The following is a 17,118-nucleotide window of genomic DNA, read 5'->3' on the forward strand; positions in this document are numbered from 1 at the left end:
CAATCAATTTTTTATCGGGTGCGGCAGTTGATCGAAAGCGCTCACTAGAATAGGGGTGTAGGTCCATATAATCAAATGGGTCACTATACATGCAAAAAAGATGTTATTTAAATGCCTTGCAATTGATTTGGAACCAACGGGGTACTCCTACTTTGTTTATTAAAAGTACTGGAGTAGTTTATCTCTAGTGAATTTTTTTATCTATGGAGACCATAATAATGTGCACCAACAAGCAAGGGCACCACCCCTCGTCACGTGGCAAAGGCCAAGCTCTCCAATCTCCATCATAGCAGAGACAGAAAACGGATGCCACTGGGACTTGGCGGTGTACTCGTACTCCGTATGAAACAAACAGCTAGCCATGCAGAAAAGCTAAAACGCTGCTGTTTTTCTCTACGGCTCTTGCCCTTGTCCACATTATTACTATAAACCAAGCCAGAGGCTGGCAGCCACCACCCCTAGCACCCTACTCGTGCATTCCCATTGTCCCTTCCCCGGCCCGCCATTTCTGCAGGGGAGGAGGGGCTGCCTCTGAGCGCTCAGCGCATCGGGGACTGGGGCTTCTCGAAGCCTTAAAAGCGATCCCAGAGAGAGAGGAGGAGGTACCACCACCACCACCACTCGAGCGAGCTCGGCCATTTCGTTCTGCACCAGGACAGCGGGAGTGTCGGTAGGCGTTCGCTGCCTGCTTGTGCCGCCGTTTCTCTGCTAGCTCTTCACGTGCGCGCCATGGCCGCCTCCTCGAGCTCCTGCCTCTCCGTCCTCCTCGCGTCGTGGCTCGTGTGCGCGGCGTGCCTCTTCGTCTCCGGGAACGCTTCGGGGGCGGCGCACAGGGTGGTCGACCCCGAGTGGCACCCGGCCACCGCCACCTGGTACGGCAGCGCCGAGGGCGACGGCAGCGACGGTAATGTACCTCTCCATGGCTCTACACTCAATTCTAACATCCTTCGTCCTGAGTAGAAGAGAGTGTATATATGATGACACTCTCTCTGTAAAGAATTAACAATGGCGACTGCACTTACACCCAAGCTTGTGAACCATGATCCTCGTTTTTTTTTGGGGTAAATTAAAACGCGAGCAGTGTAAGGCTGGTGCCAATGCAGGCTATAGCGAGAGCGATAGCGCCCAGCAGGAGGCGAGAGCAGGGCTAGAGGCGGGCGAGAGCGACCCGGCGGGCGCTACTGCCACCGCCCGGCGATAGGCAGGCGAGAGCGGGGCGACGCGTTGGCGATGGCGTCTTCGCGGGCGAGAGTGGAGGCGACAGTGAGGTGGCGACTTCTGATTGGTCCACGTGTGCTGTAGCCTGAGGCTGTAGCCTGCTGCAGCCTGTGCACTGGAGCAGCAGGGGCGAGAGTGCAGGCGAGAGCTGACGTGGCAGGGGCGAGAGGGAGGCTGTGCACTGGACTCAGCCTAAGCATGACACTTAAACCTCTCGATTCGCAGCAAGCATGGCTAGTATTTTCCTTTTTTCTTCCAAGTAAATACCTTTTCCCATATATTGTCCCATTTTGGTGTCCTTCAAGTCCGATAGAGCAAGGACACCTGTGTCTTGATACGTAGATTAAAGACAATGTCGTCAAGCAGAGAGAGGCTTTAAGATTCGTGCGTACGATGCCACGATGGTGGCCGGCAATGGAGCGTGTAGCCACCATGGTCGTGTGCAGTGTGCTCCACTGAGCCGGCCGGGTCCTTCACTCGCCACTTTTACTATAGTATAGGAACCAACAACCGGCCGGGTCGCGTACTTGTTAATTAGTCCACCGACACTCTGACGTATTTTCCGCCTGACACGTACAAAACGGGCTCACAAGTATGTATGTATGTATAGAGAGGTGAATTCCCTTGCAATTAATGGTGTGTTTGGTTTGAAGTCAAAGTAGGTTGAGTCGGGGGCGACACCGTCCCCTCGATTTTTAGAACACGCTGCCTCCAAAAATCACTCCGGTGTTCACCTCGTTCCCGCTTGACTTTCAACCCAACACTATAGAAAACGTGGTCGCCTCATTCCATACCTCTTTGTACATTCAACCAATCGCACCATAAGTCAATTACTACAAGTTACAACTATATTTATATACATGTAGCTAGCTAGCTTGTGTTACGTACGTACAATGGTCAATGGATGAAATGGACTCTGGCCGGAGTGCACAGTAATTCACTTGCAAGTCAAAGGTTACAGCTATACATATTTTATTACAACGAGGCCAGGTCGCAACAGTATTTTTATTTTGTACCCTGACCATGTGAACCAGACAACCAGTGTGGCAACGGTCCAGTTTTCGATCATTTCTCAACGGAACTGCTGTTATGTCCGTCCATACACGAGAGCGATCTAGCTAGTTGCATTTCTCTGCGTCCCTACAAATATTCTGGCGCCGTTTGGCTAGCATTGGTTAGATCTGCCTGCCCACTGCCCAACTTTAGTTTGGATTATTATTCCATAGTAGACAGAGCACTACTGTATACATGTCTCTCTCTAATATTTCTATATATATATCACGTACTGTGTGTTGAATAATTAACCATGATCAGGCGGCGCGTGCGGGTACGGGACGCTGGTGGACGTGGTGCCGATGAAGGCGCGCGTGGGCGCCGTGAGCCCCGTGCTGTTCAAGTCCGGCGAGGGCTGCGGCGCCTGCTACAAGGTGCGGTGCCTCGACCACGGCGTCTGCTCGCGCCGCGCCGTCACGGTCATCGTCACCGACGAGTGCCCCGGCGGGGTCTGCGCGGGCGGCCGCACGCACTTCGACCTCAGCGGCGCCGCGTTCGGCCGCCTCGCCGTGGCCGGCGCCGGCGGCCAGCTGCGCGACCGGGGCGAGATCAACGTCGTGTTCCGCAGGTACAATCGAAGCTCAACATGCACGCACACATTTATTTTTACTGCCTCATTTAATGCTGTATTATGTACGACGCGAACGACGAATGGGGGCAGTCGTGGTCAACCGGATCGGTCGGGGCCGGGGGCGAAGGCGAACTGCATGCCAGCATGCGTCGTCTGCCGTTACTAGAAACGCGGACGCTTTGGACTCTGTCAAAACGAAAGAGATTCTACAGTACTGCTGCATTCTTCCTGGCCGGCCCGCAGTGGTACCACCGTAGTAGTAGGAGCAGCAGGCGACAGAAAGGTTAAAAATAAAATGTGACGCTGTCAGACGAGGACCACGTACCACGGGCCCGGGTGTACGCATAGTATGCCTTTCTGGCTGCAGCAGCAGTTGGATCTTGGGAACGTGCCATGCATTGCATCGTTTTCCCTCTCTCTTCACTGGATTCAGCGAACACAGCGGTACGTACGTGTGGGCGCGCCATGGCCCAAAGAAGAAGAGATGAATGTGGCGACGACAGAGTTTTCTCGCGCGCACTCTGTAATCGTCGCTCATGGCATGCGAGAGGGAATTTACGGGTGGCGTTTGTATATATATATGGTTGCAGGACGGCGTGCAGGTACGGGGGCAAGAACATCGCCTTCCACGTGAACGAGGGCTCCACTAGCTTCTGGCTCTCCCTGCTGGTGGAGTTCGAGGACGGCGACGGCGACATCGGATCCATGCAGCTCAAACAGGTAACAACAACAACGACACGTCGATGCAAAGCTTTGCTAGCTCTTTTTTTTTCCTTCACGGTTCACATGCACCACTCGACCACGACACCGCACAACACACCACGCCATGGATGCGTACGTGAGAGCTTCATTATTGCGGCGCAGTGCAAGGGCCTTTTCCCTCGGCTCGGGCGCTCGGCCGGTGATACGTATGTGGGAAGGTGCTGGCGTTTCTTTCCATAGGGACATGCGGGTGTTTGTGGGCATGTGATGAGTGGGATCCCCCCCGCTTTTTTCTACACATGCATGCGGCTAGGGACACGGGCGATGGTTTTCTGGACGCAGCAGCATATGGGCCGTAACTAGGCTTTTGTCTGTTCCCCTTTTGTGCCTGTCCCGTCGCGTCCATTGGCCATTGCTGGTGGGAATGTGTGTTCTTCTATGTATATATGATATGATAGTATGATACTATCTCACACAGAACAACACCACGGGTGGCTAGCAAGTGTAGGAGGGAGCTAGACTATCTTGATGCTGTCTGCAGAGTAATAAACTGTTGTACAGTACTAGTTTTGCCAAAGCCATGATTCTGCACGAGTTTAGTAAACTCCAAAGAACTTCACCTGAACTTCTCCTGTTTTTTTTTTCTTTTTCCCTCGACACCGAAACGGCAGCACGCAGCTGTGAGTTGCCAGCTACGCATGCCCCTGTTCATTTTTGTCAGGATCCGGAGTTAATAATTCCAGTGACCCCTCTGCCTGTGCAATAATGCCAGTACTCCTATCTTTTAACTGGGCTACTCCATCAGCTATGAGGAGCAGTAGCGACTTCCTCCTCAGCCTTTAATTAGTCTCTTTCTTTGCGGGGGTGAAATTCGTGTAATGAAAACTGAAACAGCCTTTGCACCTTCGTTTTTATCTGGAATTGGAACTGGAATGAATGGCTCAAGTTGCAACCTCGATGTGGACCGCAGGCCAACTCGGCGCAGTGGCGAGACATGCAGCACGTCTGGGGGGCCACGTGGAGCCTCACCCCGGGCCCGCTCGTCGGGCCCTTCTCCGTGCGGCTGACGACCCTGTCGGGCAAGCAGACGCTCACGGCCCAGGACGTCATCCCCAAGAACTGGGCCCCCAAGGCCACCTACACCTCCCGCCTCAACTTCGCGTAGAGGCCTTCTGCCTTGGCCCGCCGCGTATCTATCGTTCTGTGCAGTTTGATGTCGCGTGAAGGGGATAAGCTGGTATAGTAGTGGATAAACCTGGTGTTTAGGGCCCAGGTAGCCCTCTCCGAACTGGAGAGAGAGCGTCTGATTGGTCGGCGTGGGCCGCATGCTTCCTGGAGGCTGGAAATGGGAGCTCGATCCGGTGAAGAGCGGCTGGGGAACCAAAGGCGTGAGCGTGACGTGACTCCTCTTCGTTTTCGATGGACTCATGCAGTGCTTATTTCTGTGTTCTTCTCTCTTAACTTATCTATTGTTGTTGTTATATTTTCGTGCCCTTGGTACATGGGCTGTAACTTGCTGTCACCTATGCGCACCGTAAACTATAATAATCATGTATTGTTCGTTATGTTAGTCATCAACGACTGTTGCCGTTACAAAAAAAAAAAGAAGCAAAGCTCGAATGATCAGTTGCAGTGGAGTGTAACTTGTGACTTATGCGCTACTTCAGCTGCTGTTGTAGCCGGCCGTGCTCCCTTTCACAGACGCTCTGTTACTCGTCATCATAGTACTAAGTGGAGTTGCAACTGATCAGGCTGTATATCAATGGCAAATCACACTCACGTCGGTGGTAGCAGGTCCTGTCGTGAAGTGCTCTCATCCAGATTCGTGATTTTGAGACGCGCTCCGGCAACATCCTCATTCCTCAGCCGGATTAATCAGCTGCAAAATCAGCGGAGTTGACAGAAGATGATCATAGATCTTAACACAATCTTAAGTGACGTTTTGAATCAAGGTGCTGTTGTTCTTTTGGCAAAGGGAGCTATGTAAGCTGCCACGAGTGGCATTCCTTTTTCGCACACATTGCAGACTTTTAGAGTTAAATGCTGCATTGCTGGTGACCACCGAGATGGAGGGAGCACAGCTGCACAGGTCATCAAAGCGCTCAAAATGGTAGCGTGACATTTAGATACTGAAGCATTTTTTTTCTGACGCTCTATATTACCAGTAGCTTATGTGTTACTGTCTGCGCATGAACATGTGGACGATGGCTTCTGATAATCTTCTCAAGGGTCCTTTGCAGTTTCGAAACCGATTTCTCCTTTCTAGAACCACAACTCAGCTGCTTCTCAATTTAACATCTTGAACGCCCCGTCATGCAATCACCAAATATAGGTCACTGCCGCACCAGCACCATATCCATATCTCACCCTTTGCTATGTACAGAGCACGTCTCGTGGCCCGCAGGCGCAGGATGGTGTCCTGCTTCGGAAATCAGAACAAGAGCAAGCAAAGCACCACGAACACGCAGAGGAAGAACCATATCTGATGCAGGGATCTCTCTACCTCCACATGCCACCGTCTCTGCCTGGGGCTCATCAGATGATACGGGCTCGGGTAGTACATGCCCGGCACCCGCGCCTGCCCGCGGAGCACCAACGGGAGGACGGCCACCGCCATCCCTCCGAGCATCCCGCCGGTCGTCGACGTCGTCGAGTGCAGCATCCCGCGGTCCCCAAACGGCGCGGAGAGGAGGGCGTCGAACTGCGCGGCGTGGGCGTGGGCTGGGTGCCGCAGCGACCGGGCTGGCGTGCTGGTCTCTGCGTGCCGATGGTGGTGGTGGTGGCCTCCGCTGCCGCTGTCATGCGTGCTCTGTCGCAGGGCCGGCCGGCGCGGGCGCGGGATGCTGGCCAGCGGCTTCTTGGCGCTGGAGCTCCCGCCGCGGCCGTAGAGCGGCACGAGAGCGTCCGGGGACACCGCGGCCTTGCACACGGGGCACTGCCGCCTCGCCGAGCTCCTGGCGCCGGCTTCGGCGACGTCGTGGCGTAGCCACTCGTAGATGCAGGGCCAGCAGTAGAGGTGGCCGCAGAGCGTGACCACCGGCTCCGTGGCGCACTCGAGGCAGATGTTGCAGTCGAAGCAGCCAGAGCCAGACGTCCCCGACGCCGGCGCGTCTCCGCCAACGATGATCCTCTTCGCCGCTTCCTCGCCGGGAGCCCCCCTGGGCTGCTCCCCGGCACCACCCGTGCGCGTCTGCTCCATGTACTAAACTTGTAGCTGACTAGTTCATGCACTTCCAGGGGAGCTGGTCTCTGGCACTCCGTCTCGACAGCTTGTTCGCGGCACTGCAAAACAAAGCAGAAAGGTCATTCGATCACCGTGACGAATCGGAGCAACTAAATAGAATCTCACCAATCAAGACATACGATCGAAACTGTCCGAGGCAAGCAAAACAAAGCAGCAGCAAAACAAAGGATCATGTGCAAAGACGTATGGGCACAGAGCGAGTGAGTGCGCGTGTGCGTGTGCGTGTGGGGTGTCAGTCAGATGTTGTTCAGCAGCCTATCCACAGTTCAGAGGGCCCTGATCAAGCATCCAAGATAGTACATTGCTGTTGCTCCAGACGAGCAGACAGCAACGCACATGACAATTGACAACTACTGCTCCAGGCTAAATGGGGAGACGGGCGTTAAGGCCAATGGTAATTTTTTTTAACCGCGTCTTGTTGTCGTTTGGTGTTACCGTTCCTTAGACGGAACCAAGGTGGCAAGGTTAGGGTGCGTCCTTGATCGAAACGATTAGGATCCACAGGGTGAACACACTAGCTACAAATATTTACCTCGAGATGAAAGCAGATGAAAGGTATGGGCACTCGAATCCTTGATCCAATCAGCTAGCTATACATGTCCCCGTGATTTGATTTCGGAATTCGGACAACGACGTTGGGCAACTGGACAGCGAAAGGATTAACTCCTTGTTTTCGTCGGAGAGGAAGAGAGGGCCAATGGAGTAGGGTTGACCACACAAACAACATGTAGGGAGAGAAAAAATAGAACATTCTCGGTGAGGGTTTCAAAAGAGTTTTTATTCTCATTTAAGACTAGTTTGGGTGACATAAATCCGGAGAGGATTAGAGAGACTAAAATCTTTTCTTATTCAATTTTAAATAAATTTTTTAAGACCCTCTGATTTTCTAGCTCCTAACTAGTTTGGCAACTATATTTACTAAGGGATTATCATTTTGCCCTCTAATTCCCTCTGGTTTTCTGGCTCACAAACTAGTTTGTCAACTATATTTACTAAGTGATTCTCGTTTTCTTAAAGATAAATGAACTGCTTTCCTTGGAAAAAATGGAAATCTCTTGAAAAAAATGGGTGACACTTCAACAGACTTAACGCCTTATTTACGAAGATAGACAGGTTTTTTTTGACGTGATAGCCTTGATAATGAAAAACTCTGCTAAGACTGTCCTAATCTTTAATCTGATCCTAGTCATTAGTCAAGTACTTATTTCTCTAGAAATAATTGAAAGACAACGACAAGGTAGGATAATGAACCACTTTTAGGTTCCAAAGCAATTATGAGTTTGGACTTTGGAGCACACTAGATACTCAACGGAGATAAGCGCAACAAAAGGTTCCTTTTTAAGCATATCTATGGATCAGAAAAGACGACAACAAAAAAGCAAAGATAATGGTTTCCAGACGGAGATAAGATCCCGAAGCAGGAATAATTTGCCCAGCAACCATGACGGTTTTCTTTTTTCTTGAACCCGTACAACCTCCATACTCTCGGCGTCGCAGTTTACACACGCTGACAAAAACAAAAGCAATGGGGTCGGGAACCCATCAATGATTTGGCCAGCAACTTGGAGGAGGGTTCATTAAATAATACTTCATCTGTTTTAAAATATAATTCGTTTGATGTTTTCAACTCCAACTTTGACCGATCATCTCATTCAAAAAATCATGAAAAAGTAAATATATAAAAAGCATATTTGATAATAAACCAAAACATAATTTTTTTGTTTTTTCCACAAATATTTGAATAAGATGAGTATCAAAGTTAAAATTTTAAAAGTAAAACGAATTATAAAATGGGAAACTTCACACCCATAGAGGCATAGATTTAACTGTCAACGTAGTAGATTTTCGTTGTCTTATGCTAATTGTGCTCTGCACTCTCCATTAATATCCTAATCCAAGGAGTGACTCCGAACAAGCAGCATGTGCATGTAGTTGTGATCGACTAGCGTTGCGTTCTGGCTTTATGATGGAATCAGACGGTCAAAGATCAACACGCGAAGCACACGGATTCAGTAGAGTTTGATGGATTACACTTACACCGCTAATTAATTACCAAAGGGCAAATTGTTTAGTGCACTCGAGATACTAAAACCGATGCATAGGAGGTTATAATCAGAACCCACTCTCATCACGTTTCATTTCAATGATTTGTATCTAGTTAAGCTTAGCATGCAGTTAGCACAGGGTGCCCTCCAAAACAAGGCACCGTTAGCCTTTCAGCCTTTTGTTTTGCGCACTCAACAATCAACATATGGCCGAACCGATCTTTTTTCACACTGAAGCTTTCCTCTACTCTCGATTACATTTCATAAAAGAAAATAATGCATAAAGAAAACACACACACACACAATTCATTACGACCTTTTCAAAAACTCGTAGGTATGACCTGCAATGTACCGAATGGTAGTTCCCAACAGACGTTTGGTTTGGTTTCCTTGCGAAATAAGGAGATAGGAGAGAACAACGATATTTGTGGCGTTGAGAGAACGACGGATACAGATTCGCTGCATCCCTCGAACCACAGGACCAAGAAAAGAAAGCAAGAAAGAAAGAAGAGCCACCGCTAGAGCAAATCAGATCCATGGCGATTCACGTGGAAGCTAGGAGGTGGGGTATCGAAGTGGCGCAGGACATCCGTCGGGAGAGAGAATCATGTCCAAAAGGGAACAACAGGACACAGCGACAGAACGGAAACAATCCAACGAGCACCCATAGCCATAGAAACTGCAGCAGGGGCAAACCAGCTGATCTAAACCGTGAACACAGGCAGAGGGACACCCCGGATACTACACGTATCACAAGCAGCACGTACTCGGATCGCCACATCACTCGGAACCAGTAAGAACAGAACCAATAAGAAGACGGGAACTGACGGCGGCGACTGACCTGCGGCGGCAGGATGCAGCCGACGTCCCTCCGTCTCTCTGTCCCCCAGGTCCAGGGCGCAGGATCACAACAGTGGCGTAGTACAAATAGGCGGAGGAAAAAGATGTGATGGTGGCGATGGCGCTAACAGCTCAGCTTTTATGAGATGAGATGAGACTGCCCTTGGGGCTTGCAAGGAAGAGATCGGATGAGGAGGGAGGAAGGCGGCGGATGCGGCGTGCGCGTCGACGTCAGCGGAGGCGGGGTGCAGTGTAGTGCAGTGCGGGACTGCGGGGGGATAAAAAGGCGGAGAGGTTGCGGAACAAACAAGAGATGGAGCGGCGGTGCAGGCAGATGGCAGAGGCCAGCGACCGGGAGTGGGAAGCGGACGTTTCGCTTGTTGGGTGGGTGCAGTTCGTCTCCATTCTCACCTAGCAGGTAGCAGTAGACCTAGTGTTTTACTATTATTTTCATTTATTAAAAAAAAGTTTGGCTTGCTCTTATCCATTAGCAGCAGTTTCGGGTGTGGTTTTATCGCTCCGTGGTAACATATAAGATCTTTTTTGGTTAGTGCTGGAAAACCTTTTTCTTGAGGGCTTGTTTGGGAGGAAGGATACCGAAGGGACTGGAGGGGATAAAATCCTCTTGCTATTTAAAATTGAATAGTAAGGGGATTTTAGCCCCTCCAATTCTCTTCGGTATCCTTGCTTCCAAACAAGTCCTGAGTGATACCAGCAGATAGCTTGCGCCCGCGTACAAGACCACTTGGCCTTGTTCCGTTCCAAAAAAAAAAAAGGAAAACACTTCAATGGCATGCGAGCGTCGGCATCAGCTCATGCACGCGCACGCCGCTCCCAGCCGCCATAGGGCAAGGAATTCGGCCGATCAGCGCAGCCCGCGCCGTGCGGCCGCGTCAGGCAGGGCTCGTCATCTCTGCTCCCTTCCACGGCAGCGCGGCCGTGCGCCCCAGCCGCAGCGATTTCCATCTGGCAGCTCCGATCCAATATCTTCGCCTCGCCCGCCGCCTGATTGGTTCTCGTTTTAGAGCTGATCTCATGCAGCAGGACTCAGGCCCCTTTGATTGGCTATTTCGACAGCTCTATGACTCTATCTCGGCCTCTCGGGCTCATCGTGTACCAAACGGTAAAGAAAAAATGGCTTCTCGTTAACAGCCCAATAAGAGCTATAACCCGTTTTCTAGTTAGAAGTCAGAGCACCAAAAAAAAACATGACTTCTACTTGTTCCTCCTCTATTTTTCTTATGCACCATTCGAAAGAAACACATAGAAAGTTGTTTTATCAACTAAATTACAAAATAGCTCCGGCTTGAATGAGCCAAAGAAGCTAGATTCGGAACCAAAGGACCATCAGTCAGGAGCAGGGTTTTAAATCTCGTTCAACACATGTTTACCGCTACTCCCAGAAACGAGAAACCGGCGAAAAGACCACCATTTCTTGCCAAACCCCGACCGGTATCGGTTTTCAAATTGAAATCACCAGTTTCTCGTTTTCCTCACCGAGAGATCGCCACTGGAGACAGAGAAACACTAAGGGCATGTTTGGTTGGACGGCGACTATGAAAAAGCCGTTGTGGACTGTGAGACATGGAAAAATCTGTTGTGCGCTGTGACCTATTAAAAAACTAAAAATCGTTTGATCGAAAACACTAAAAATCATTAAAAGTTGTTCGATATATGTTTTTCACAGTTCCATTCGAAAATCACTAAAAGAAGGTCCGAAAATGCTTTCTTTTTTGTACTACGAGAAAATCGTTTTTTTTTAAGAAAAAACTGCTTATGAATCTAGCCATTTAGTTTGGCTTTTGTCTTTTAGGAGGTAGCTAAAGCCAAAAACCAAACAAACACACCCTAAGATTCGTCGGACCACAAGACTAATGCACTAATGCTAAAAAAATATGTTCACTTGGTGTTCACAGATGTAAAGCCTGACTATTCTCAAACATGTCATATTGGTGTAACTCCTTTTCTTTTGTGGACTTGTACAGACAGGCTAGCTCCAGCCACCATCAGCGCAGGAGCCCGAGCGATCCATGCTGGGGAGAAACAAACCTCAGTTTCGTTTCGTTTCCCCGTGGCCTGTCTGCAGAGTGCTTTGGAGTTGGTGCGGCACAAACCCCGTTCAGTCAATAAAACACGCTGACGCATTGCCAAACTGCCTAGTGCCTACTAGTACTCTACCTCTACCTCCGGTGTGTCAGTGCGCGTGGTAGTGCGTGCCCATTAAGCGGCAGGCGCGTAGCTAGGCTGGTCCAGGGAAATGGGAATATTCGTTTCGTTCCCACCATAATGCTCGCGATAAGAATTCTTACCCTATTTTTTTAGTCCATTTATGTAATAGGTAGCTGCTCACTATTAGTAATACATGACTTACTTGTCTCTCTTATATTAGAGTAATATTTTGATTCTTGTGTCTAAGTTGACCGTAAACTCACGTACCACCTTTTTCTCTTCTCTCTTATCTACCTCATTATTTAGCCACAGTTCGTTATTATAATTGCTCTCATGAAAGAGTTGACTGAGGCGAGACCGCGAGATCCGTATCGCGGGACGGGGATGGAGAATCATCCACGCCCCCATAAACTTATCTCGATCTAAATTAGCATATGTCTTGTTAAATTTATACTAAAAACACAATACATAGTTTATTATAAAATATAAAACTAAACTTTTGAAGTATATGTCTCTTGTAGTTTTAAATCTTTTTTGTTCAATTTATATTAATTTAATATAATCAATTTAAATTTGCTTTTAAAAATTACACCTCCTAACATAAACGAGAATGGTCGGATGGGAGAAAAAGTTTCCCTGTAAGCATCAGCGGGGATGAGGATGAAGAAACTTTCTCTACACAGGGATGGAGAAGAATTTTTCTCTACGTGAGGACGGAAATGGGAACCCATCCTCGAGGACCCGACGAAAAATTATACGTTGCGAGGCTCACGCTGGTGGAGGCGTGATGCACAACTTCCTCGATTGACCTCGCGCCAGTCCATAGGGAGTAGCTCATGTGTGGTGGACTGGTGGATCGCACTGAACTGCCCGGAGAAGCTACCGCGTGGTGGAGGCACCAAGATGCGAGCAACATGTGGGCGGGAGTAGTGATGGCAATGAGAAATTCTATATCAGGTTTTAGCTTTCTATTTCCATCTCATGACGAGAACTTTTTTCCACGAGGATCTCCACGAACGTTTATGGAGGACATTTCTTCCCCATCCTTATTTTCCGTGAGGATAAATTCTCGTCGAGATCACCGTCCCCGCTAAAATTATAATCAGGACATACTTCGTATGTTATTAATGCAAAAATATCACTCACATATTGTTAGCTATAAGGAATCATTATGTGTACATCAAAATAAACACATTTGTACAACGAGTGATCTCTTAACAAAATAATTATTTATTTTATCATTAACTATTACATGAAAGCATCGTCACATGTAAGTTTAACGTGTTCTCGTGGTAAATAGGGATGGAGAATGCTTCCCCATCCCCGTCCTCGAGGGAGAATTTTCCCCGGTTACATCCCTATAGGAGAATAAACTTTTTCATCCTCTAAGGGCTAGTTTGGGAGCCACAAAACCGGAGCGGACTGGAGTGGCTAAAATCTCCCTCATATTGAATAAGGAGGGGATTTTAGCCACTCCAGTCCCCTCCGGTATTTGGACTCCCAAACTAGCCCTAAATGGAATAATTCCCCGTGGCCGTTGCCAGTGGCGGACCTAGAATGTTTATATAGAGTGTGCCGTAACAAAATTTTCATGTAGAATTCTATCTAATGTACATATAAATTTGGTAAACAATTTGATATATATAGATATAAAGTTTGACACTCAACAAATAAGCATGAAAATTGCATACATTAAACATAAAGATTGCAATAATATTATTTATCTGGTCTGCGCTTCCTCAACGCCATAAAAGTTTCGATTATATCTTCTTCATTCACTTCGAAGAAAATATCCCTCTCGATGTATGTAACAAGACAATCATCCAAAAGACTATCACACATCTTGTTTCTCAATTTAGTCTTCACCAAACTCATTGCAGAAAATGCCCTTTCAACACTTGCTGTCGCCACAGGCAAAAGCAATACCAATTTGAGAAGCAAATAAATTATATCAAACACCTTATGTCTCTTTGTTTCAACAAGCTTAACTGAGAGGTCCACAAGATTAGTTATGTCTTTGAATCTATCATCTTCTCTTATGCCATCAATATAATTGTCAAGTTGCAAGTCAAGTTTCAATAAGTCAGTGCTTGACATGTCATTAGGATATAAATCAGCTAGCTTTCGTACCTTGTGTGCATCAAAAGAAGCAAAAGAGTTGGAAGGATCTAAGGCTGACATACAAGAAAGCAGCTCCATATTAGCCTCACTAAACCGACTATCAAGCTCTAGGCTAATTTGATCAATGACCCTAATATATACTTCTCTTCTGAAGTGGTCATCATTGGTTTGGTTATGAACAAATCGTGATGATCTTCCATAAGGCTTATAGTTTCCATCCATAGCAGGAACTAGGATATCATGTTTGTTGCAAAATGAAGTGATTCTTTGAAGGAATTGATCCCAACCATCAAGCCTTAACTGTTGCATTCTTCTCTTTGCCACATTAACAAGTGAAATTGCATTAATAATATCTTGCTCCCTTCTTTGCAAACACACTGATAAATCATTTGTATATCCAAGAATAACAAACATTAAGTGTGCATAAAAAACAAAGTCAAATGACTCAAATGCTCCAAGCATAGAATGTATCCTTGTCCAATCACTTCTAATTGTAGTATCCTCTCCAAGAATCATGAGAACATCTCGGATTACAGGATACATAGTAATTATGTTGCATATAGTTTTGTAATAAGAGCCCCATCGAGTCTCACCAGGCCTAGGCAACCCTATCTCTTGATTCAATCATCTCCCTGTTTCAAGTTCACCACATTCAAGTGACTTCATGAGATTCTCAAGTCTAGCATCTCGAAGCATACCGTGACGCTTACAGGAAACTCCAACGATATTCAATAAGAGAGTTACTTGATCAAAAAACCAGACACAATCATTATTTCCCTTGGCAACAACAACAAGAACTAGTTGGAGTTGATGTGCAAAACAATGGATATAATAAGTAGAAGGTGACTCTTGCATGATCAATGTTTTCAATCCTTTAATATCACCTCTCATGTTGCTAGCCCCATCATAACCTTGTCCACGAATTCGTGTCAAAGTAAAGCTTCAATTGCATCCTTAAGTGATAAAGAGCTAGTATCATCTACATGAACAACTCCAATGAAGTGCTCACATGGCCTTCCCAATGCATCAACATAACGCAAGCAAAGAGCTAGTTGTTCTTTGTGTGATATGTCACTAGACTCATTCGCTAAAATTGCAAATGGCTCTTCCCCAAGCTCTTCAATTATTTTCTTTCTAGTTTCTATAGCGCAACACTGAATAATCTTCTTTTGTATCTTTGGGCTAGTCAAAGTGCAATTACCTGGAGCGTTGTTAAGAACATACTTGTTGACCTCTTCACTATTTACAGCAAGAAATTTCAAGATTTAAATAAAGTTTCCTCTGTTGCTTGACTCTTCACTTTCATCATGTCCACGGAATGACAATCCTTGATGCAAAAGAAACTTCAAACATCGAAGTGAATATGTCAACCTTATCTTATAAAGATTGCGATCATCATCACTCCACTTCTCAATTTTATTATCAATTGCTGCATTAGGATTTATAAAGCCAAGATATTTCTCTTCGGCTGTCTTATGTGACATAGAACCCGCATGTTTTAGAAGTGCTTCAGACCCTTTATTCCAATTATTCCAACCATCTGAAGTAAATGCAGAAGTCCCTTTGCCCTTATTTGCTTTACTTTTGAATAGGTAGCACATAAAGCAAAATGCAGCATCTTTTTTGACACTATATTCAATCCAAGGAAAATTTTGAAACCACACAAAATTAAAATGACGATCTCTATCTCCAATTTTCCTATTTGGGAATTCATGCGCATATGGTTGAAATGGACCTCTAAGAATATATGCTCTTCGAATTGCATCATGATTATTAGCATGGTAACTTGCAATAGGTTGTCTTTCACCTGGATCATGTGGAAGACGACTGACATCATAAAGTGTTGGCGGTGGCGGTGCAGATGACATTGGATTCACAATTTCTTCATTTATTCTCTCTTCCTCTTGTTCTTGAGGTGTCGATAGTTGAGTAACATCCGAAGATAATGAAGAAGTAATAAACTTCTGTTTCTTTGCAGCATGATTGCGAAAAAGAGAGGCGATATCTCCCTGCTTCTTCATATTTTAGTCACTACAAAAATAATGGTAGTGAATCAATAATCAATAAGACAAAAATCAATAACAATATGCTGCCTGGGTTCCTACCGATCGAATCAATCATGTACACGAGCTGCACCGGCTGTACGCCTGTACCACGCCCAGAAGCAGCTGTACACCTTATTGAACTCCCTGGCCGGAGTGCCGGGCGCGCTCCTCGCGTAGAAACTGTCGCTGGCTCGCTGCGCGTCCTCTCCACACGCGCACCGCCGCCTCCGTCCGTCCGGCCGCCGTTGCACAGCCGGAGCACGGTCCTGTTCTCTTGCTGGTCCAGGAGCGCCGCGCCGATCTGGAGGATTGGAGGTCCTCGTTGGTGTCGCTGGCTTGCGCACTGCGCGCAGGAAGGCACAAGGCAAGTCGCAAGCAGCTGCTAGCCCGTCGGCCGCCGCCAGGAAAAGCCAAACCGATCGCGGAGGCCGGATAGAAGACGAGAAGACGAGATCGCCAGGAACAGTAGCCGAACCGAAACGATCGCGAACAGAAAGCAGAAAGCAGAAAGTTAGAACGTGTGTGATGCGTCCTGTCCGCTAACTGAAATAGTCGGGTGGGGTGGGGTCCCTGGTGGGCCTGGCTTAAGGTGTGCCAGGGCCCACCCGGACCCCCCTGTGGGTCCACCACTGGTCGTTGCCATCTCTATGGGTGAGACAAATAAATGTCAAGAAAAAAAATATAAATATAACTCAGTGTTGAGATCTTTTTTATTCCCAATTGACACATGGGCTCTATATGTTACTCTACAGCAACCCCCAATACCTCAGGAAATAGTCTTAGAGGCTAGAGCAACCCCAATACCATTACCAACCAGTTCTTACTAAAAAGAACTTCCACTTCTAGTGGAACATTAGGCCAATCATGCCATGAAGCCCTCCAAGACCCACAAGTAGAGATGGCAATGGCCCCAGTCCCCGATTATCTACGAGAAATTCTTCCATTATAACTAGTTTGGAAACTTTATTCTTACAAAGGATTCCTATTTTTCTAAGAAAAAATGAACTAATTTTCTTCGGAAAAATGAAAATCTCTTGAAAAAAATGAGGTTTCCAAACTAGACCTTAGAGAATGGGGATAAGGATGTTTCTTCCTCCATGGAGATATAAA

General features: G+C 47.3%; 3 protein-coding genes and 1 long non-coding RNA gene across 7 annotated transcripts; 2 read left to right on the forward strand and 2 right to left on the reverse strand.

Moving 5' to 3' along the window:
* Nucleotides 1-477: 477 nt before the first annotated feature.
* Nucleotides 478-2,723, reverse strand: LOC111589354 (uncharacterized). The gene has a single exon (XM_023300202.1). The coding sequence runs from the start codon at nt 1,650-1,652 to the stop codon at nt 1,179-1,181; it is 474 nt and encodes a 157-aa protein (XP_023155970.1). The 5' UTR covers nt 1,653-2,723; the 3' UTR covers nt 478-1,178.
* LOC103627471 (expansin-B16-like) lies at nt 603-5,117 on the forward strand. The gene is made up of 4 exons (NM_001322275.1): nt 603-904; nt 2,533-2,839; nt 3,433-3,562; nt 4,515-5,117. The coding sequence occupies exons 1-4, from the start codon at nt 730-732 to the stop codon at nt 4,707-4,709; spliced, it is 807 nt and encodes a 268-aa protein (NP_001309204.1). The 5' UTR covers nt 603-729; the 3' UTR covers nt 4,710-5,117.
* Nucleotides 5,080-9,944, reverse strand: LOC103627470 (E3 ubiquitin-protein ligase RMA1H1). 4 transcript variants are annotated; one of them, XR_553621.4, is made up of 3 exons: nt 9,675-9,944; nt 5,707-6,826; nt 5,080-5,423 (listed from the first exon to the last, which is right to left on the reverse strand). XR_553621.4 is itself a non-coding variant. In XM_008647761.4 (3 exons), exon 3 carries the CDS (start codon nt 6,741-6,743, stop codon nt 5,976-5,978), a length of 768 nt encoding a protein of 255 aa, XP_008645983.1. In that variant the 5' UTR covers nt 6,744-6,826; nt 6,894-8,295; nt 9,675-9,943; the 3' UTR covers nt 5,085-5,975. The 4 variants fall into 4 exon arrangements, 2 of the variants coding, with proteins under 2 accessions (XP_008645981.1, XP_008645983.1); XR_553620.4 differs by having other exon boundaries at nt 5,085-5,625; XM_008647761.4 differs by adding an exon at nt 6,894-8,295 and having other exon boundaries at nt 5,085-6,826; nt 9,675-9,943.
* A 55-nt stretch (nt 9,945-9,999) lies between these two features.
* On the forward strand, nt 10,000-11,994 carry LOC109939988 (uncharacterized). The gene is made up of 2 exons (XR_002262482.1): nt 10,000-10,091; nt 11,659-11,994. It is a non-coding gene; the product is annotated as an uncharacterized lncRNA (long non-coding RNA).
* Nucleotides 11,995-17,118: the final 5,124 nt, after the last annotated feature.

Source organism: Zea mays, chromosome 5 (assembly GCF_902167145.1).
Source record: "Zea mays cultivar B73 chromosome 5, Zm-B73-REFERENCE-NAM-5.0, whole genome shotgun sequence".
NCBI classification, from domain to species: Eukaryota; Viridiplantae; Streptophyta; class Magnoliopsida; order Poales; family Poaceae; genus Zea; species Zea mays.

What these genes read in the sequence shown, in the direction of transcription:
- LOC103627471 (NM_001322275.1), top strand. Translation starts at nt 730, where the DNA reads ATGGCCGCCTCCTCGAGCTCCTGCCTCTCCGTCCTCCTCGCGTCGTGG. An exon ending in ATCAACGTCGTGTTCCGCAG is followed by an intron (nt 2,840 to 3,432) that starts GTACAATCGAAG and finishes ATATGGTTGCAG; the next exon opens with GACGGCGTGCAGGTACGGGG. An exon ending in GATCCATGCAGCTCAAACAG is followed by an intron (nt 3,563 to 4,514) that starts GTAACAACAACA and finishes TGTGGACCGCAG; the next exon opens with GCCAACTCGGCGCAGTGGCG.
- LOC103627470 (XM_008647759.4), bottom strand. Translation starts at nt 6,743, where the DNA reads ATGGAGCAGACGCGCACGGGTGGTGCCGGGGAGCAGCCCAGGGGGGCT.
- LOC111589354 (XM_023300202.1), bottom strand. Translation starts at nt 1,652, where the DNA reads ATGGTGGCTACACGCTCCATTGCCGGCCACCATCGTGGCATCGTACGC.